General features: G+C 38.9%; 1 protein-coding gene across 1 annotated transcript; it reads left to right on the top strand.

Annotated features, from left to right (window-relative positions):
• Window positions 1-15227: 15227 nt before the first annotated feature.
• CTXN3 (cortexin 3) lies at window positions 15228-15473 on the top strand (the record flags this gene model as incomplete). The annotated part of the gene is made up of 1 exon (XM_084252356.1): window positions 15228-15473. The coding sequence occupies one exon, from the start codon at window positions 15228-15230 to the stop codon at window positions 15471-15473; it is 246 nt and encodes an 81-aa protein (XP_084108482.1).
• Between the last annotated feature and the right edge of the window lie 6768 nt (window positions 15474-22241).

Genomic DNA, 22241 nt, shown 5'->3' on the forward strand with positions numbered 1-22241 from the left:
AGTTTTGCTACTGTGTTGTTATTCTAATTTCATCATCATCATCATTATTCTTATTGTTTTTGTTGTGTTAAATATTAAAAAGATATAGAAAGAGTATAAGTTGGAGTTACAAAACTATGTGTCATTATTCTTCTTTGTCATATTTAGTTTCCTGAACCAGGTAGATTTTATTTATTTTTTTTTTGGGGGGGGGGGCTTACAGTAGTTCTTTTTTTTTAATTTTATTTTTTATATTCTCTATACAATTACCACCCCCTTATTTTGACCCCAAGTCCTCCTTTCCCTGCCCCCCAAACCAGGTAGACTTTAAATGGACAATATTTGAAGGAAAAGGATAATTCATTATTTTAGATGAATAGATGGTGTGGGGAAAGTTGTGGCTTTGGAGTGATGGGATTACAGAAAAAGAAAGGTTTGGAAAAAAAAATGTAAGGAACTGCAATCAGGCAGACAGAAAAGGCATGCATTCCAACTTTAAAGGAAAATCAAGACAGAGCCCCAGGAGCCTGCTCGAGCTCATCTCACATCATAGAAGCTAATTCTCAAAGGCGAGACTAGGTATGGGGGCGGAATAGGGTAGAGGGGACAGCTTCATGATGAATGGCCCTTCTGCCATCCTGACTTGACCTGGGGCATAAGCATGTGCAGAGATTTTTCTTCATCCCTTTCCTATTAGCAAACACAGCTTTTCTTGGCTTATACATAAGTAATCCATAGTTCACTGAATACTGGATTGGCATTGGACCCAAGCCCCTAACCATATTCATGATATGCGACACCAATAGCAGGGCTATTGGCAACACTAATGTTCATTTTTCTCAATTGACCTAACATCCCCTTTAGAATTAAGAAAAATGTGGAGAGCAAAAGCAAGGACCCTTCCTGCAAGTAAAGCTGAAGGGCACTCTCATGAGGATGAAAGCAAATGGAAGTGAGACTTGGCTAATAGCTGCTCTGTCTCAGTTTATTTGGAAGGTGCTGGTCTTGAATATTTGAAATGAGGAGTGGCCTTTTTCACAAGTCTTTTCAAAAATTCTCCTGAATTTTCCTCGTCCTTCTTAATTTATCATGCAGCATTTTCATCTTTGTGTTAGCAGTAATATACACTGAGCAATATTAAAGTATAGGCTGTTTACTTATGTATGACCACTGCAAAATAAAGTTTATAAAAGAAAAAGATTTTTAAATTCTATGTTTTATCTAGTACCTCAGCCAAACAACTGCTTAAAAAGATTTTATTTTTCAAAATTTGTAAACAAGTTCAGTTTTTTTTTAGTTCAACAACAGGAAAATGCATTGAATACATAATAAATGTGCTATTCTGCTACCACTAATGACAAATAATTTACTTCAGAGTTTTCTTCAAATATCTCTGAAATTTAATGGGGTATAAATATATACACACAAATAAATGAATGAATAAATAATTAAATAGAAGTTAGCTATATAAATGAATAAATAGTTAACACATCTATAAACAAATGATATCTACATGGTATGGGAAAAGCAAGGCAATCATTTATATTTTATTGCACTGTATGTGATTACAATAAATCACATTGTAAGTGCACACAAGATGTTTGAAGAGAACCAAGAAGGATTAACTTCATTTACATGCAGAATAGAGGACAACCCTACTGCAAGAGTCTGGATATTCCAGAAAACCCATCCTCAAAGAATTATCCACTATTTTGCTGCAGGAACCTAGATGCCATTGTAAGAGATTCAGTGCCTACGTTGCAGGCAAGGTTTTTACTTATTTTTCCAATGGCTTATCTATACTAAACTGACAATGCTTGCAAAATGAAATTGCACATAAACAATGGGAACCTTCTAAAATAATCAAATTGTGATCAAATTACACAATGAAAAGGAGCCTCGTGCACTGTCTTCATCTCTCAGATCTAACCCAGGCAGAATGAAATTTTAATCGTTGCTCTTCCTTGTTGTTTTTTTTTATTAATAGACTGATATCAGTCTTGCCTATTTTATCAGTGCACACATTCTCTCTTGTATACCTGTTATCATAAATGATAATTTAACGCAGTCTTTCCCATCACTCTTCCCAACAGTTACACAGAGTTCTTGGTCCACTAGTTATCTCTACAACCTCACAAGGCATGAGGGTCACTCACTTGTCCCTGAGGCCTTCCACTTCTTCCTGATTTGGTCCCAACTTGTCATTCCTGACTCTAGTCTTCGCGCACAGTATTGTCTAATGACTGGTTTGTGGATTCAACGTTTTTCAAAGACATCTGTCAAAAATAAGCTTAGGCTTTTTTCCTCAAAGAGCTAAATTAACATGTCCAAGCAAATGGAAATATCTGACTACATCATTTTCAAAATGTAGAGTTCCATAACCCCTATACCTCATTAATCATGTAGCCTTTTTAATTAAAATATAGATTCTTGGTCATACTGGATAAATAGTTAGGGGACAGATTCCCTCAGATCTTCATACTTAATAACAAGCTCTTAAAGTAATTTAATATCATATATAATGAAAGTACAGATGATTCACAATATTTACACACTACATATGATAAACATATATATTATTTATATGCAAAATTATAGATGGTAGACTGCCTAGCAAAGTTTGGAACAGAATTGGAAGAGAAAAATGTACTATTAACATTTGCCTTTTAAAATAATGATCTATATGACTGAAACTTTTTTGATCCCACTGACACATTTAAATATATGTAAGTTAAATAAACGATTACATCACCTATAAAGTTTGCCTCAAATGACAATATATTAGGACTTTTATTTATTCCCACTTCCTTGGCCTCTTTCCCACCACTTTGATAATTTCATTATCAGAAACTGAGATTGCTTTTTCATAATTTTTTTAACAAGAATTTTTTAAAACTCGTGTGATTTTTTTTTCCTCCTCAGGATGTTTTTAAACTGATTTCTCACTAGCAAGACTTTTATCTCCAGTTTTGTCAGGTATAAAAGTTAGAATAAATGGTCAGTAATTCTTAGATAATTTCTATCTCACTTTCTAAATCATCATATTGTTCTAAGCTGCTCAGTTCTCTAACTGTCCTCTCAGTACAGTTTCTTTCCATTCTCATTGCAGCTGTGGACCAGGAGGAACAAACAGTACTAAGATGACAGCATAAAGGTTTAGATGGTTTGAATAAAACTCTAAATGGCACTTCACATGACACTTTAAAGACATTAAGTATTTAAAAATTATTAAGAAAAATGTTATTATTGTACAAGTGATTTAAAAAAAATAAGTTTACCCATCGGGCTATTAATTCCTCAGTTTGAATTTCCTTTGAACATGTAATCCACATTGATGTTCCTATACTTTCTCTACTGCAATTAGAATGAGTAAAATTGTGCAAATATTGCTTCTAAATAGAAAAATTGTGGGGTATTTTGTGAAATTACTCCTCCTTAGGATTATATATCAGCTATTTCACGATAATGGTGCATTTCCTTCTTATATGCATTATTATTTTGCCTGATAAAAGATGCATTGAACACTTGTTAATTTTGTAGGGCAATCTGTAAACCTCTTAAGTGTTAAATCCTATCAATATTTCCTTTCCTTGAAATATATTCCCACCGAGCTACAGCATTGTAGGTTCCTCATTTTCATTTCAAATATTTCCTCTGTTCCAGATTCATCAGCTACTAATTGAGTATTCAACATAGCACAGATGTGATGTGTACCAGAATGCATTCAAGAAAGGATCAAACCAGGAGTCTGCCAATTTCCAGTTGGACTTTAACCTGCCTGCTTTTAATAATGCTTGAATATAGATTCTAATTTATAGGCTTGGAGTGAATATTATTAAATCTTCCTTGTTTCTCCCTTGTGCTTTGAATGCTCACTGACCTGTGAAAATAACTGAGTGGATAAATAAACTTAGACCTAGCATATCAGAGGAATATTAGAAAGAGATAATCTTGATTAGAAAAACCTTTATATTACATTTTGTATTGTTCTATTTTTTTAAGCTAAAGAAGACAGACAAAGTGCATTCCACTTATTTGTTATGAATGAAACACGATGTAGTTTCAATGTATATCTTAGCCTGCTTACTTTTCCACCCTCATTTTCACATTTGCTGGTAGTTGCATGAGTTATACTAAACTTTAGCCTTGGAAGGCAAAACAGTGGTTATGAATGAAGAAAGTACCACCCTGACACCAGGGGGAGGGGCCCTGAGAGGCATTTATCACTTCCTGCCATGCCAGTTCATTCTGTGTATTCTTTTCTCTGGAACTTCCTTGAAGAGAGTGGTCAGCCATGTCCCATGTTGCCACAAAGAGCAAGGAAGATAAATGGTGAAGGTATTTTTTTTGCTTGAGGCAATTAGAAGCCACAAATGACCTTGTGAAAGCAGGTCCTATAGAGAGGTAAGGACATAATTCAGATGTTTGCTGTGTAAGCAGCAAAGGAGACATAGTGGAAAATGATGGAGGAAGAAAATAGTCAAGGTGGGCTGATCCATCAAGAAGCTTAGCAGCCACAGCAAGAAACCGAGTTCCTCAGGGCTCTTACCAGGAAGGAACCTAGTTTCGTAGTTTTGTAGTGTAGTGAACAAACGAGTAGAAATCTAGTACCCACACCTTTTTATTCTTTGATAAGCTTTAAAAATGTTCCTTGAATACATGAAAGAAGAAAAAAAATATACAAAAGAAGGAAGGAAAGATTTTTACAGAATCTAGTGATAAAAATAAAAAGAAAACCATGTTAATATTTTAAAGATTAAACTATTCAATTCTATTTTGAGAATTAGGCTGAGTGAGAAAGAAACAAAATGATGATGATGATGATGACAATAATAAGTAACAACAGAGACAACAACAAAGTCTTGTGCTGGCAAAAATCTTGATGGCTTTTAAGACTTTTTTTCACCTTCACTATTTCTTTATGAAAGTGACGCACAGGACATTTAGGGAAGAATTGTAACCTGGAGAACACTACAGGGGTGCCTTAAAATTACAATAAAATGTAGGAAAAGTTGTTAAGTCACATAGATTTCTAATAAAATAGATTTCTTGATGTTGAGAGGTCAAAACAGAAAGAGTGAATTAAGACCCAAGAAAAACCCTGGGATCTAATTAAAGAAGGAAAAGTACACCATATGTAACCTATTTTATCACAATTACAAGTTAGTCTTAGCTTTATACAGCTCTATGTAGCATTCTAATCTCCTTACTGAAATATGGACTAGAGAGGAAGAATATGGGGAAAACTTCAGAGAGGAGCTATAAAGATTATTAAAAACAAAAGAAGTAAGCCTTACTATGAAATGTTCAAAAAACTGAACTTTTGGTAAGTCCTTATTCATAGTTTCAGAATTCATAATGATTAAATATTGTAACTTCCTGGGGGGAGGGCTGATTCCAATAATTTCACTTATAATTATCTTATAAAAGAAATATCCAAACTTGGCTTTATCAAATGTTCCTTGGTTAGCCTAGTTCAGCTTCCTTGGAGGAAAAGCGTTCCAAGAAAATTTTGCAGTGGCTAATGACTGATTTTTTACAGTGAACAGAATGAAAAGAAATAAAACCAAGCCACTTAGGCCAAATAAGCAGCGAAGTCAGTTTAAATAGAGGTTGTCAAAAGGGGTTATGGAATCTACTTCTCTGCAGAGTTTTAAAAATAGGCCAGGAGCTCATCAATCTGGGATGGTTTCAGCCTGCAGAGTAGCTAGAGAAAAGCCACGTCCCTCTCAAGTTCCCTTCCATCTCTACAGGCTAAGAGGATATCCACAGAGGCCCTGTTACAGGGTGAACTGGGGGTAACCCAGGTTCATTTCTGACCACATGGAATGATAAGAATATAAGTGAGGGTGGGGTCTGAATGTACTGAACCTCACTCTCGGCATTACCAAGACAGGGTGCTGCATTTACCAACACCATCAGCACAAAAGAACTTGGGATACCAGTGACTACTGAGTGACAGTATTCTGCTGGATTTCATGTATTCATTGCTCTCTTTCTGTGTGTGTGAAAGATAGAGGCAATGGGGGTAGAGAATTAAGTAACTAATGGGGAAAGGGCATTCATGTTCTTTTGTGGTTGAGTTCTAAGGTCAAGCTTTTGATTCTGACATTAGACCCTAACATTTTGCATTTGAATTTTCTTTGGTCTGAGGTCTAGCTAGAGTTATCTGTTGCTAGCAGATGAAGGTTTTCCTCTTAGAAAATGAGCTCTGTTCCAGTCGCCTAAAACTACTGCATAATGGTCGTTTTCTCACCAGAGCTGAAGAGATAGCATAGCTGACAGGCATAGTCAGAGTTAGCTTTAAATATCATGCACCCCATCATTTGGTGGGTGGGTGTTGTCGCTAACTGTGCTTCCTTTTCAACAAAGAAAGTAGTGAGTTGCCAAAAAACAAGGATGTTCCATCTTAAGGATTATGCTGAATTCGTTCCAGGGGAACATTTTTTTTTTAAGATGAATTTTATCCTAAAATATTTTTTTCCGAATGTATTTAGGCACTCTATCCAAGGAAAATAATTTAAGTGTTGTGTCATGCCTGCCGATGCCACAATTATACAGACTGGCCAAAGGAGACCCTGGACCTACAGTCGACTGAATGACCAAACAGGTGGTAAAATACAATTTTGTTCTTTTTTAATTGTTTTCTCTACTTCCCCTCCCATAATCATGGATTTTTGGAAAGGTCAATTTCATTTTCTTTAGGAAAAGGAGTCTTTTCTTCATCTCCCAATGCTAAGTTGATGTCCTGCCCTAGAAGTATTCCCTTTAATTAAGTTGGTCTGAAGGTCAGAAACCATAATCAATATGGAGGATGGTTGCTGCAAGGTGCTAATTGACATCCCCAAAGAGGAACAGTGTCAACAATCAATGGAGAAGAGCAGAGCCCTGGTAGATTTATGGCTTTGATTTTGAAAAGGCACGGGAATGCCCTGTGATGTTTTCCCCCGTACTCCTTTTGAATGTTAATGCTTTCTTGAAGATGATTTCAGACTCACTGCTAGGATACTGCCTCTACTCACTGAAGCAGAATCCTCAGAAGAGTTGCTGAGGCAGAACTGAAATCATGGCTTGCCTCAGAGAAGCAGCCGTATTGGCTGCTAACGATGCCTCACACAGAAAGACGATGCTCCTTTAACTCGGGGGTTTTCTTGGGAAGTTTCTAAGCTTGAAACAACAGCTTTAGATCTGGGGTGTGCCATCAGCTGCTTGCAGCTACCACTGTCTACTGCTGTAACACAGCTTGGTCGGGAAGAATGGAAACTAAAGAGGCTTATAACTACCTGTAACTGTTCCACCAGGAAATGGATCAAGTGTTTGTTCAGCCAGATCCAGGTACTTGACCAAAATGATGTCTTTGATGGGCTAATTAAATATTTTTCTTTAACTTTACAGTTTATGCATGAACAATAATTGCATCGATGCTTTTTGGATCCAAGTTCTGAATTTAGATCTAGCTGTCAGATAAAGTCTAATTAAACAGTTGCTAGGTGAAGTTAACACCAGGGAGTCAAATGTAATGGTGCCTTTATTTTAAAAGCATGCTTAAGTTTATAATGCTACTGATACTGGATAAAATGGCTTTTTTCTTTGCTAGGCTGCAGTAAATTATTCCTGAAAGCTGTGTGCCCGGTACAATATTTTTTCCTGCTCACCTAAAATATCCAGCCTTTCAAAATGTAACAGGGATGTTTTAATTTGTTTATAAAGAATCAAAACTCAACAACTCATAATGATAGTTCTGGCTGTCCTTACTGTCCATAGGTGATAATCAATGTGCAATCCTAGCCTTTTGAGGTGTTAGCTAGTGGATTTTTTTTCCCCACATGGAATCAGACTGGGAAAGAGAAAGAAAACTGGGTAGAACAGCAAGCTTTTTTGTATGAAGTTAAAAGTTCCAGTTTGCTGGTAGTGCCTTTTGATACCCCCAGTTACTAACAGGGCATGTGCTTGCTATTTTTCTGATGTTCTCAGCTAGGGCTGCAGTCTTGCCCTGCAGTCCCTTTAAAAGTCTTCAAACAGATGTTAGGAGGAAGGTGAAGACAAGGAAGAAGTAGAGCTGAGGTTAGGGCTCTGGCTCAAGAGAAGGGACTCCTGCTGACCAGAACTGACAAGCAGGGGTCAGCCAGAATGACAGGGTCCACTCCCAAACACAAGCAGACTTGTCTGCAGGCTGCCTTTGCAGGGATGGGCAGAGGAGACAGACTTCTGAGTATAACAGCAGGGTCTGGCAACAGTTCTCAACTGCCTGTTGACATTTGTAGTTGATTTTTATATTTACACATCTTTAAAATCATTGTTTGTGGACTATTTAGTAGCCTTGGGTCTATTTTTTCAGTGTATAGAATATTTACCCTAAGCTGTCTGGTGAATTTTGAATCATCAGGGCTATTGTATGAGAACAAGAGGGTTGTATTCGAGGGAAAAAAGATGCAAAAAAAGATGTGGAAGGCATGTATTTATGTGAGTCCAAAAATGGGGGGAAGAGGGGTTAAAATGCATGAAGTACCAAGAAAGAGCCTGGAAATCTTGACCTAAATTCTTGGCTGGTGACCAAGGGGATCATGAATTCATAGGTGAATAAGTTTTACTTATCCACAAGATTCATAGGTGAATAAGTTTTGCTAATGTGGTGATTTGATTTCTTAGTTGATGAGGAGGTGTATGTTGAGGGCTCACAGTTGTGGAGAGAGTTGTATAATAGGATAGTTTGGCATATTTACATATCTAGGTGGGATGGTGGGTAGTATGGAGAGTGGGGTGGACCTGGAGAAACTCTGGTTATACAAGCAGCAAGGCAGCAGAGGCTTCCTTCAGCTTAAAAAATAGAGAGTAATTCTATTTAGCCTAAGTCTTAAGACATGTATAACTTAATCATTGAAAGTCATGTCAACACTTCCACAACCAACTACAGAACTGATACAGAACAATGCAGTACTCTTAAGTTTGCCTCTACCAGTCGCTGCAAATTCAGAGCTGCCTGGCTAGCCAGTACCCAATGTACAGATTGGCCTTACTAGTCTTCAGATAAATATATATAAGGTAACAGGATGTCTCTGTAGGGCATGCATCGTGACCATCACATGTAAATGTGTCTGAATAAGCCCATGTGTGTTCTTGCTTAGTGGACAAATTGTTTTCACATGTACTTTTGAGAACATGTCAAGCTACACAACTAGGTTTGTGACCTGGAAGTTTTAAAAATTAGGGATGACAATGTTGTGACTTAAGAGCACCTCAAATTCAGACAGCATTGTTTAAATTGCACCCTGAATGCCAAAGGATGACACCTTACTACTCACTAACATGCCAGGGAGAAACTTGTAATCCTGAATCCTTGTGGGGAATGCTACTCTTTTAGAAACTGATTTTATGGTGTGGGGCAGCTTACTTATACTCGCCATTCCTTCATGTTCTTGTTTGGATAAGATAAATCAGAAATAAACCTAATTTTGCACAAAACTGGCACAAAGAAAGAAACACTCATTTATCATTACCTATTTATTGCACACCCACTATACGCCAGGCAGAACTACACATGTACTCTGACCACTGCAACTATTGATAATGTTGTTGCAACCCATGACAGGAGCAGGCACAGGGCAGTTAACCAGAAAATTGAGGTGGTGGAATCAAATGCCTGCATGGACCCACAAAACAAGGTGCCCAATGCACTTACCTAATTCTGTCACTGTCACTTTAAAAATAAGAAAAGAAACATGTCATTGCTTTTTGATATCTTTTCTTCAGGAAAAAAAAAAAAAACAGTTTTCCTTACTGTGAAGTTGTATAATAAGATGCTAATAAAATGAAATGTCCAAAGGATCCAAGCTGGAGAAGGGTGCATGTTGACATTTATAGTTTCCATGGAAGGCATTTGGATTCAAGATAATTTAAATGGCTGCCCTTCCCCTCTGAAAGAAAGTAGGATTAGGTAAAAAAGGGTTGTCCTCTTAGACAGAAGACAACTGCTTACATCTAGTGGATTTTCATATTTCGGACCCCAGTCTTAGCAATGAAACCAAGAAACGCTTAAAGATTTAAACAACAGCTTTTCAAATCACGACATCAGTGACTATTCAAGTGTCACTGTGACTTGGGCTATCTGGGAGGCTTTGAAGCAAAATCTATTTCAAACACAATGGTCTGACAACCCAGTCAACTGGATGACACGTGCTTTATTTTTTCATCCTCTCTGTATCAGCTGGCACCTTGAAGTTTGAGTTTAGTTCCCTGGGACTGTGAGGGGCCAAAGACTTGATTCAACCTCTTTTTGAAGAAGCAGAGCAGAAGCAGTTCCTCAAGGAGTTTGTTATTGAATAAGAGAAATGAGACCAATCCTTGGAGATCTGTAATAGGTGCTGCCAGAACACAGGGAATAGGAAGCACCCCATTCCTTTAGTGAAGAGAAAGCTAGAGGCCCCACCAAGGAGCTGGTATTTGGTGGAGCCCCTGGGGGAGACAGCAAAATTCACAAGTGGAAACAGGGCCAGGAGGAGGCCTAGACAGAGAGCACCATGAATGAAAGTGCATGATGGTGGGAAGTTGTCCCTGGAGGAGTTCCAAGAACAGCAGGTATTAGGTGGAGTTGGACAGCAAAGGGAGGGCATTCTCCTCAGGGGTCTCAGACTCAGTTACATGTACATTTTTCTTATTAATATGTTGACCATTTTGCTTGAAATGAAGTGAGATTTGATGCTTTTTTCCTTTTTAAACTTATGAAAATAAGTTAATATATTAGAAAAATTCCATTATTAGCATATGCCCTGATTTATGGTCCAGATATAAGGATATAAGGTCCCTATGGAGGTTAATAGATGGGAGAAGGTCTTGGACACCTGAGTACGAAGGTTTTCTGTGAGATCTGAGCTTAGAAAGATGAATTAAAATGCAGTATGTCAGAAGTATAGGGAGAGGAAGAGAGGGCCTCTGGCAAATTACCATTACTGAATCGGTGGTTAATAGTGAGAAGGACTATGGCTAAAAATGCTCATATGGGCTTTCCATGACAGAGGGTTTGATACTTTGTGATCATCACAGAGTCTGGAGAGACTGACCTGAAAAAAAGGAATGTACTATATGATTTTTAGAAAATGTCATTTCATCTTTTTATTAAGATTTCCTTAATCCAATATTCACATTAGATTTTATTTCCTGAGAACATACAAATAGATCTGGCAAAGGGAAGACATGGATGTGCTGCTATGGGGGAAGCTGGTCAGGATTACAATATTGCTGTGAGTAGCTACGGTTCACCTTCATACTTAAACCAACTACGTTTTATTACCATTAACAATTAGGATGAGGATGGTTATGTCAAAATCTTTTGAAGTAATTTTCTTGTCCAGATTTCAGTACTTATCTGAAAAAAAAGATTTCATTGTTCATATAAAAGCAATGATGAATATTTCTAAGTATCTTTTTTTTTTTTTTTTAGCAAAAAGGGACATTTTGCTTTAACAGATATTTTTAAATTTTAGAAGCCTTTGAATATTTTTGTATTGTGGTGGTCAAGTGATTAAAAGTATTTCTTTTTTCCTGCACCTTATTTATATCTGATGCTTCCTTTAATTTAAGCATGATGTTGAGCTTTCCAAATTTGTAAATTATTGATTAGCTGATTGTGAGGTTTAAAATCAAGCAGGCTCTTCCAGGGATTTCAATCAATCCTAGGCAAAACTGTGAAATACTTGGCATTTGTTTCTGGATCACCTCCTGACCTTCTTATCTCTCTCACCATCCTCCATCCCTCCCCAGGACTCTCCTGCTGGACCATCTGCTAATGATACCCCTTGTCTCCAATCCCCAAAGTCCTAACAGCCCCTCACCTCCAGCAAGATCATCCTCCAGTCCTTTCTCTCCCTTCTTCAAAGTGGGAACAGTTTTCAGAGACAAATCCTTACAAATGTATTCATGTGTCACTTTACTATGTAAAATATTGTAATTTAATAGGAGCCTTTGATGATTTGACAAAAAAAGAAGTTATTTTAATAGGAAGTTAGGCAGTCTGGTATGCACAAAGGGAGCAGGCTTACAATTTACAAAGAGCTACAGAGTTTTCAAAAAAGCTTTGATTTCTATTTTTTCATCAGTTTGGTATCTGGAAGGAGTTGGCGATGAAGGTTAGAGAATACATATTTACATTTTAGAAAGTTCTTCAAAACATGTAATCAGGCTGCAAAGAGGGTTAACCATATCCCTACATCTTGCCTTTTAATCAGCTTAGGGGGGCTAAAACTGCAAACTAAAACTGATTTTTAAATCAATGCAATACCTGACTTCTGTGTGGAGAAGCCAGATCCCAAAGTCACTTATAGGGAAACTGAATGGGAAGATGAGGCTGATCATCTGAATCAGAATAACAAGGTTATTTTCCGGGACTCTCTGGAATGGGTGCCCATCACTGCAACCCCCAAATGAATGGTGTATCTGCTCTAACACCTGAGTCATAGGAAAAACGTAGGAAATATGAGAAGAGAACATGGCATTCTGCCTTGTATGAAGGGAAAGGTGGGAAAAGACTGCTCCCTGGGTATCAAGATGATTCCCATCAAGTAGAGACCAGAAGTGGTAAGGAAGGGACAGAACAAGTCAGTCAGCTTATGGCTGGAGGGATATTCTCACAGGCATAAATGATTCTATGTCTAGTTCTTAATTTTTCTTATTAAACTAAACTAGACTAGAAATCTTTATGTTGTATATTTACACAGGTAGTGATGTTATCTTTTCTTATATTTCCTTGTCTTCATGGATTATGTAATATTTTCATTAAAAAGTTTCTGAAAATACATATTTGTCTCAGTTGTGTGAAAATAGACAAAGAACTCTGACATCTTTCTGGCTGGAGACAAAATGGATAAAGAATGGGGATTCCAATTAAACCAGCTATAATGACAGGGGCCGAGTGGGGATCCTTATTAGGACATGGACATACAAGCAGGAACGTGGCAGAATGACTTAGGTATGTGTTCCTCAATCACAACATGGCTTTCATTAGACCCAGCTCTTGGAGAAGTTTCTATCATTAAATCCAGTTTGGGTATTCTGGGTGGGTACAGATGGACCCAGTTGGAAGGCCCTAGAGGTAAGGAGTGCTGTTAAAAGTTCTGGTCACTCTTTCCTTCCCCTCTTTCTGCTCCTCAGTCCCAGTTACCCACTATGGAGCATCAACACCCTAAGCTCAGAGGCTACTGAAACACAAGCAAGACAAAACTAAACCCACTTCACTAATGTCTTGTATATTCCTAACCTTAGTTTTTAAAAATACAAACTTTATCCCAATCTTACTTCAAAATAAAAATGAATTATAAATGAATCTGTTGCATTATTTCAGCTTTTTTAAAAAAAATTAAAGAGTCATGAAGTATTCAAGGGATCCATTCTCCCCAAATTGGTGACTCCTCCCTCCCAGATACTGGTTGCAATACTCTTTAGAAGCTGGTTTTTTTTTTTAAAGATTTATTTATTTTTGTGCAAGAACCAGCGTATAGGCAAGAGGGATGGGAGGGTGAGAGGATTCACCAGAGACAGAGAGGGGAACAGAACAGGCAGACTGATGAAATACACTGCTAAGGGGAGCAGCGGGACAGACAGGAGAGGTCTTCTTCGCCATGTGGGATTCTCGCTGGCCGGCCGGGATTGAACCTGCGCTGCAGAGGCTGCGGACAGCTTCAAGGTGCCGCGCTCAACTGCCTGCGCCACTAGAGAGGCCCTAGAAGCTGTTTTTTTTAAACTGTGATTTTATAAACTTCGAAGTATCAACATACATGCAAACTTTTCATGATTACTAGTGCTGCACTTCAAGGCAATAATTAGAAGTCAACTAAAGAAACAGTATGTTAATGCTTCAGATCATAATCTCTATTTTTGTTTGGCTGCTTTTTTCATTGAACACAATTTCTTTTCAATCCTTGTTAATTTCTATAGCTGAATGCTCTATAATTTTTCTTGCAAATTCATAAAAATGTCATGATGTTTATATATATGTCTAATACAGAAACTTTTCTTTACAAAATCTGGTTTAAATAGATTTAGTTCAATATCTGAAGCTTTTAATAGGCTTGGTGTATACTTTTATACCTTAAAAGGTAAACAATATTTATACACCTCAGTTTTTCTACCAGTAAAATGGAAATGGTGATTATGCAGCTTTTTCCTTCTTTTCCTCTTTACCAAATGGTCTTACATAGCAGAAAGCCTTTCGAAAAGGCTTTTTGAAAAATGCAGTCAAAAATTAAATAAAAATGAAGTCAATCATTTCCTTTTCCCTAGCTCCATCCTCTAGATGCTTCCCAGGGTCAAATATTGAATCCTGTCATTGTTTTCTGAAGAAAAAAGAAGCAGCAGCAGTAGCTTGATGGTTCGCAGTGAGCCACCCGCCTTCTCCCTTAGCCCAGGAAAGAGAAAGCAAAGGAGAAGCATTTCCTTAGTCATGTCTTGAGTAAAGCAATACTTTATCATTCTTCTTTGTATACCTTTCAAAGGCTCTCACAGACATTCCTATTCATTAGAGCACCTTGAGACATGTAGACATTACTATTTTCATTCATAGTTTAGTCATGTCTCCAAAGACCCATACTTATTTAGCGGTAAAGTGGAGGCCATAGTCTAGAGTCTAGAGCTCAATGCTCCCCAAGAAAGTTTCCATATCAAATACTTTTTTTACCCTTAGTTTCCTTGTGCTGGGGTTGCAGAGGTCCTTGCTTGCATGGAGCTTGTAATAGAGTGACTGTTGGAGTATCTTTAGTCACAGTTCTGGCACATAGCTGGTGTTCATTCAATAGCATCATTATAAGAATGATGTGCGAGTAATATTGTTGGAGGAAAGCTAGAAGAGACTTGGCAGGAAGAGACTATATTTGGATGTCAAGTTGGCTACACACCCTGAGGTCAATGTTACCTTCATGCTTTTCATCTGTACTCTGGTAGCATTCTCTACCCCGCCTTCCTGGCCCCAGGTTGTTGCTCTGAGGACAATCTGGTCATTTCATGCAAGAGTAAAAGACTCTTTCCTGTAATTAAACAGAATTAAGCATCTGTGATGAAAAGTTTAGAGATCCTCTTCTCTCTGAAAGACATGACTGTTAGCCCAGAAAATAAGGCTGTTATTTGATGGTTATTCCCTTTCCTTCCCCTTCTTTCTCCAGCAGATCATTCATCCTCTCCAAGGTGCAGCCATCATGACTTCAGCAGGCTGATGATGGAAGAAAAGAAAATTGGGAGATCCTGTGTTCTGGCTTCACTGGACGATGGATGGAGGACAACCTGCCCCTTCATCTCTAGCACCCTTTGGGAATACATCAACAGACTCTAGCATGTCCCTGGAGCAGAAAACCACATTTGTTTTTGTGATTTTGTTGTTTATTTTCTTGGGCATCCTCATTGTCAGGTGCTTCCGGATTCTTCTAGACCCATATAGGAGCATGCCGACCTCGACCTGGGCTGATGGACTTGAAGGTCTGGAGAAAGGGCAGTTTGACCATGCCCTTGCTTAGCAAGGAAGGAACAGGATCCCCTCCTGAGAAGTGCAAGTGATTTTTGTCTTGGACTAGAATTCCTTTTAGTCAATGATCTCAACAAATCAAGTTTTAATATCTGGCCCTAGGACTACACCCATTATTCAGGAAAGATGTAGTTGGGTTAAAGACATTTGAGAATATTGGAAATGGAGGTTTATATCACTAACCCAAAATAGGGAGGTTTAAATTTTTGTGCTTACTGAATGAAGGAATACTATTGAATGTATGCATCAGCACTGACATAGACCTTGCCATAATAAGAACAACTATATGACTGGCTTGAGAATAAAAGACAAGAAAGGATGTGATCTGAAACTGGTAGCAGGGCTAAGAAGAGGCTTCCTTGTGCTAATTGTGTCTCAGTTTGTTTTATTTTCATGATCACCTGGGTCCTGGACAGAGAATGAGGAAGATTGTGCAGAATGGACCCACAGCAGGTCCTTACTGTGTACTATGTCCTAAAATAAGGAGAATGGGGAAGCAGTAAGAGGATTAAAAGAAATGGTTCCAGCCCTGGAAAATATGAGTGATAATGACATTTTATTTTTGAAGTGAAACTGAATTTAAAGGCTTAGAGAGCTTTTAGAACTGTTTACCAGGCCAAGTACAGTCTATGTACTCATATCAGTAACAAATGCAGAGGTAGCTACGCATAACCTGAACTTATTTTCTTTACACAAATGGTTGAAATGATAGGTTGCAAGTGAAGTTTCAAGTTGCTGTTATTATTTTTTTAAAAAACAAAAAGTTAATTGTTTAGAGGAGAAGACTTTTATAGTCTTAGGAGGAATGTGTGTTTATGGCTGAATATAGAAACAAATAAAAAAATTTCAAGACACAGAAGTGTCTCCTTTCTTATTTCACTGAAAGGAATGCCCTGGAAGCCTAGTGTTACACCCCAAAAGGTATAACAATTGGGGGGATGGGAGGGATTGAGGGAGGAAGGGAGGAATAGAAGGAAGGAGGGAGGAGTGGAGGGAAGAAAAAGAGAGAGAGAGAGAGAGCGGGAGATAGAGAAACAGAGAGAGAGACAGAGAGAAAATATGAATATGAGCAGACCATGAAAGGTCACGGAATTCATCTCTCTCCCATTTCAGCAAGAGCTAACATAAACTGTCTTCAACACATAAAACCTATTTTAAGCACGATTTAAGTCCACTAAAAAAATGTGAAAACCTGTTAATTTAGGTTCTATTGGGAGAAAAACTTGGTATCTAAACTAAACAACTTAGGTTCCACTTATAGTCTATATCTGATTTTCTCCTCAGCTAGCTAGCATTCATTTTATTTAAAAAAGCCAACTATGTTCTAAGAAGACATCCCTTAGAAAAATCACTTTGTAGTCTCCTTTTACTAAAAAAAAAAAAAAAAAACAGAAAAACAACAACAACAGAAACATTCTTTGGGATTCCTGCTGCCCCACGAAAGGTCCCTGTCAGTCATTTGAACAATGATTCAGACACATGCCTTCCAATATTTTTCAGTTCTCCAACATGGTAGAAAGGTATTCAAGAACAAGAACTAGCCCTGTTGTTTTCCTCTCTCTCCAGTGCCAGAAATCCCAAGTTTAGAGTAGGTACTCAATAAATATTAGAGTGGGTTTGAATACACACCCAATAAAATGAGATAAAATAATAAGGATACACATGACATGGAGCATTTGAAGAAAAAACAAAACTTAAAATTAGTGGGCTGAGGAAACATGTATTAGTAAGATAGAAAAAAATATACTTAGGTGACTTAATGGATCATAGGTCAGTATAGGTCATAGGTCAGTTCTGTATCTAAGGATAAGTCAGATTTATCTGATCATATATAGGTTCTATATCTGATCATAGGTCAGATCATAGGTCAGTTTGTTATAGGGCAGGGAGAGGGGTAGCCCAAACCCCGCAAACCTGCCTGTTCTAAATGGGTTCTGCCATCCGCCGCATCAACACAAAACATAGGAGACTTTAATGGGAAGGAACTTTAATACAATTTGGAAACAATACAGGAAAGGCAAAGAATCTAGTTTCTAAATCAAGCACCCAAAGTTACCCATCCCCTCGTGGGTAAAACTCCATCCAAATGGGATCGGCCCAGAACAAGGCCCCAAAGCCTGCCACAAGTCTAAAGCATCTTCCAGTGGGGACCCACAGAAAAGGGTCAGAAACAACCAGACAAGCCAGGAAGAAAAAGAGCAAAATCAAAATCAAGATAAAAGCTGCCATTGTCACCTCCCCACGGGTCTCACCCACATCTGTGTCACCCAGTCCACGACCAAAAAGACAAGCTGTTTCTTCACGTGTCTCTAGGCTCCATGCGCCTCCTCCAGGTCTCCTGGCTCCGTCCTGCTCCTTCCTTCCTCAGTCTCTTCTGCAGCTTCTCCTCTTCCTGCTCAGCTCCACCCTCCCTTGGGTGGGGCAGGGAACCTCCCTTGGGTGGGGCAGGGAACCTCCCCCTTTCCTCGGGACCACCCTGTTACAAGTTCTATATCTAAGGATTTTGAAGGCATTAATTAACTTATATAAAAACCTTTGTTTTCCTCTCCCTATTTTTATTTTTTTAAAGATTTATTTATTTATACAAGAACTGGGGTACAGGCCAGATGTGCGGGAGGGTGAGAGGATTCACCAGAGACAGAGTGGGGAGCAGAACAGGCATACGGACCGAAAACACTGCTGAAGGGAGAAGTGGGCAAGACAGGAGAGGTCGCCACGCCATGTGGGTATCTCCCTGGCTGCCTGGGAATCGAACCTACGCTGTAGAGGCTGTGGACAGCCTCACAGCGCTGTGCTCAACCCGCTGCGCCACCAGGGGAGGCCCCTAAATTTTTTTAAAAATTTATTTATGCAAACAAGAGCTGGAGTACAGGCCAGAGGTGCAGGAGGGTGAGAGGATTCACCAGAGACAGAGTAGGGAACAGAACAGGCAGACCGACTGAAATACACTGCTGAGGAGTAGCGGGCAAGTCAAGAGAGGTCTGTGGGTAGCTCTCTGGCCAGGGATCGAACTTGTGCTGCAGTGGCTGCGGATAGCTTTAAAGGTTGCGTCTTAACCCCTGGCGCCACCAGGGAGGTCTCTTCTGGCATAATTTTTCTGAGACATACATCTCACAAGTCACATCTCAGATTTTAGTCAATGCTTTGGAATTTAAAATACTTTATTAAAATAATTGTTGAAATATGTGCTGCATTTCAACTCTGAAAGTTGACATTTTTTGATATTACAAGGTTTTAAAAAATTATTTATGGTGGGCAAAAAAAAATAAAGTTTCACATCACACCAAATTTATCAATATATTTACAGTATAAAAGCTTGAGTGTTTAAGTAAGACATTGTGCAATTAATCCAGTTTTAAAAAGGAAACTAATACTTTTTTTTACATGCATAAGTATTTGCTCTAACTTCTGCCTCCCAAAATGTTGCTTATTTAATTTCAGCTTTAACCCTTAAAAATGGTAAAAGATTGATCTGGCTTGGAATGTTCATTAGTTGAACAGCAGGAGTTGAGTTAATCTCCTTACACTTCATGTTAAATTTACTTTATTCAGTGTTTAAGATGTTTTAAAAAATGTCTTGTGGAGAGAACAATGTTGATCTAGAACTTGGGGTGTTTTGGTTGTGGTTCAAAACGGAGAATGAATTTGCCACGTTTTTCTCAGTGAAAAATAAGCTCAATGCTATAGTGACCTTGGGAAAGTAATTTTTTTTTTCATCCTGGGATGCAGCTATTCATGATAAAGAGCCGCTGCACTCCTTATGAATATCTTGTAAGGTAGGCAAAATGCTGCACTGTTACTCTGAAGGCAGAAAGCTAGGGAAGTGGGATGATGTGACCTTTCAAGAATGTGCTGCTCACCCCAAGGAGCCTGGAGTAATTAAAGCAGAGACAGAGGTAGCCTTGCTCACAGGAGGGATCAGTTTACTCTTAATAGCCCCAAGCTCTTTATCACTTGTTGTATTCTTGCTCTTGAAAAGGGAGGGGTGGAGAGTGGGGAGTCCCAGTGAGGGGAGGTTGAACAAGGAGCAGTAATCTGATAAGAAAAAACAAAAATAGAGTGAGGAATACAGGGAGGAAAGAAAGAAGAGCAAGCTCTGGGAAGCCCTGTGGCACTTACTTGCAATCTGTGCCCAGGAGGCCTCATAGACACAGGCAGCTATTTCAGTCTATTCCCGTTAGAGAAAGAGATCCTTGCATTGCAGGGAGGAAGGGTATGGAAACTGGAATTGACAGCCACTCTTCATATCATTTTCTTTCTCATGAATCTACAATGACTCCCACATTTCACCTCGCCATTTAGGACCAACATTACTGTAGAATTTATGATTGAACATATCACCTCAGATTTAAAAAGAGGGAGGGCCTCCCTGGTGGCGCAGGAGGTTGAGCGCAACACTGTGAAGCTGTCTGCAGTCTCTGCAGCGCGAGTTCGATCCCCGCTGGTCACGGAGATACCCACATGGCACAGCAGACCTCTCCTGTCTTGCCCACTGCTCCCCTCAGCAGTGTTTTCAGTTCATATGCCTGTTCTGCTTCCTCCTCTGTCTCTGGTGAATTCTCTCACCCTCCCGTGCCTCTGGCCTATACCCCAGTTCGTGCATAAATAAATAAATCTTAAAAAATAAAAGAGGTGTATGACATGTCGTGTTTCGCCTCTATCTCCTTCTATATATTTTATGGTTTCAGGTCTTATGTCTAGTTCTTTAATCCATTTTGAGTTGTTTTTTTGTGCATGGTGTGAGGTAGTAGGAATCTTTTGGATGTAGTAGGGATCATACTAAGCAAAATAAGCCATAAAGGAAAAGAAAAATACCGGATGGTCTCACTCATAGCAGGAATTTAGAAAACTTAAATAAAGGACCAGGAAAAAGACTAATTATAATAAAGTAAAAATCAAAACAAGCAACTATAAACCAGAGACACACTATGGGGTGGGGGAAAGGAGGAGGGATTAGAGTCAAAAATAGGGGGTGAGGGAATTGTGTGGGGGAATATAACCAAGATGAAAAAGCATACATTGTGCAAAAATGAAAAATGATGTAAAAAATACATAAAATAAAATATTAAAAAAGGAAAAATTATGCAAGCTGTCTTAATGATCAATCTCAAAGTTGTACAGTAGGGTGATGATCTCCATAAAAAGTGTCCAAACCATTACACACTTTCCCAGTATCTGAAAGTAGTATTCCTATAATACCATTTGTAAGACCCAAATAGCATAAAGAACCAATTACCATTAATTTATATGGGAAAAATTTTGAGTGTTTCCAGACTCAAAAATTAACCTACCAAATCATACCAAATAACACATAAAACTTAAAATAACACTAATATATGGTAAAAGCAGAAAAAATAAGATAAATACATAGCCTGTGATGAAGGACAAGAATAGAAAAAAAATTGAAAAGGAGGTATGCCACAAGACCAGAACCTGGCTCACACAAGGAGGTGGGGGTAGAAGAGATTAGCACTGCCATTGACATAGCTATGGAAACCAAGATCCTTAGGCAGAGGACACAGTTGTGGAAACTAGTATCCTTAGGCGCAGACTATGATCATTAGGCATGGACACCTAGATTACAAAGCATAAAATCCAAGCAGGTATCAGACTGCTGTCTAGAGCACAGACCCAAGGGTAAAGACGTGAAGATTGAGCCCAATAGACCCCAAAGGTAAAGATATGGAGATTGAGCCCATTGTGGAATTTCTAGTCTCTTTCAGATTCCGCACAGTTGTACAAAATTAGCAACCTACTGAGGCTCACAAGGAGTGAGCCCCTCCCAAACAAAAGAAGACTATGTCAGTTCAGTCTCTGCACAGGCTCGGGGGCAGGACTCCTACTGCCCACCTGTGACTATGCAGATGCTTCTTTTCACCAACTCTGTCCTGCAGGGCAGCAGCTTCCTGCCTGCCTGTACCATGAAGACCTGTACCATGCCGGGTCTTCTCTTCACTGATCTCCCTCGGGCTGCTCTCCTCAAGGCCGCCTGCCTGCAACCATGTAGGCCTCTCAGCAAATCTGTCCCTTTCGGGCAGCTCCTCCTGCCCGCTTGTGTCTATGTAAGTGTCCTTTACTGCCCTATCCCTTTTCTAATAAACCTGCTCTTTAAATATAAATACCGTCTCCGTCTCGTGGAGCAACTCACAGCGTGCGCTGGTGAAACCTTTCCCAGAGTGAACCCAAGGACCCTGCACGCCAAACCCACAGACTCTAAAAACAACAGCAGCCTGTATAAGACCATAGTTTCGATTACCAGAATCGGGAAGACAGCAAGCACACTGGAAGGCTGAGGTGGTGATGATGGTGGTTAAGAGAAGTCAATGGAGGTTGGGATGATGCTCATTTCACCACCATCAAAATGTTTACTTACGTCCAGTTTTATTCTAATCACAACCCCCTTATTCTCTCAGGCTTTTCTGATAGTTCAGGACATATTTTGCTAACAGATGCACAAACTAAATTCAGATGACACAGATACATAGTTCGAAGCTATGGTGGCTTGATGCCAAGATGCTGAGTGTGCTTCCTAGGAATGAGCCTGGTGTGGTCACTCTCGCTGCCACGAGTTCTGTCTCTTTACAATTGGCTGACTTAAAACAATCAACAAATGCTGGATGCTATTTGCTTTCTGCCTTTTATGGTAAAAGAAAAAAGATTGCAGGGGATATCAATATGTGCACATGCAATCTGGGATTAAACTGATCAATACCAACAGAGATGCCAACAGGTCATTGAATAATATTGTTTATTTTTATTA

This window comes from Talpa europaea, assembly GCF_964194135.1.
Source record: "Talpa europaea genome assembly, chromosome: 13".
Lineage (NCBI taxonomy): Eukaryota > Metazoa > Chordata > Mammalia > Eulipotyphla > Talpidae > Talpa > Talpa europaea.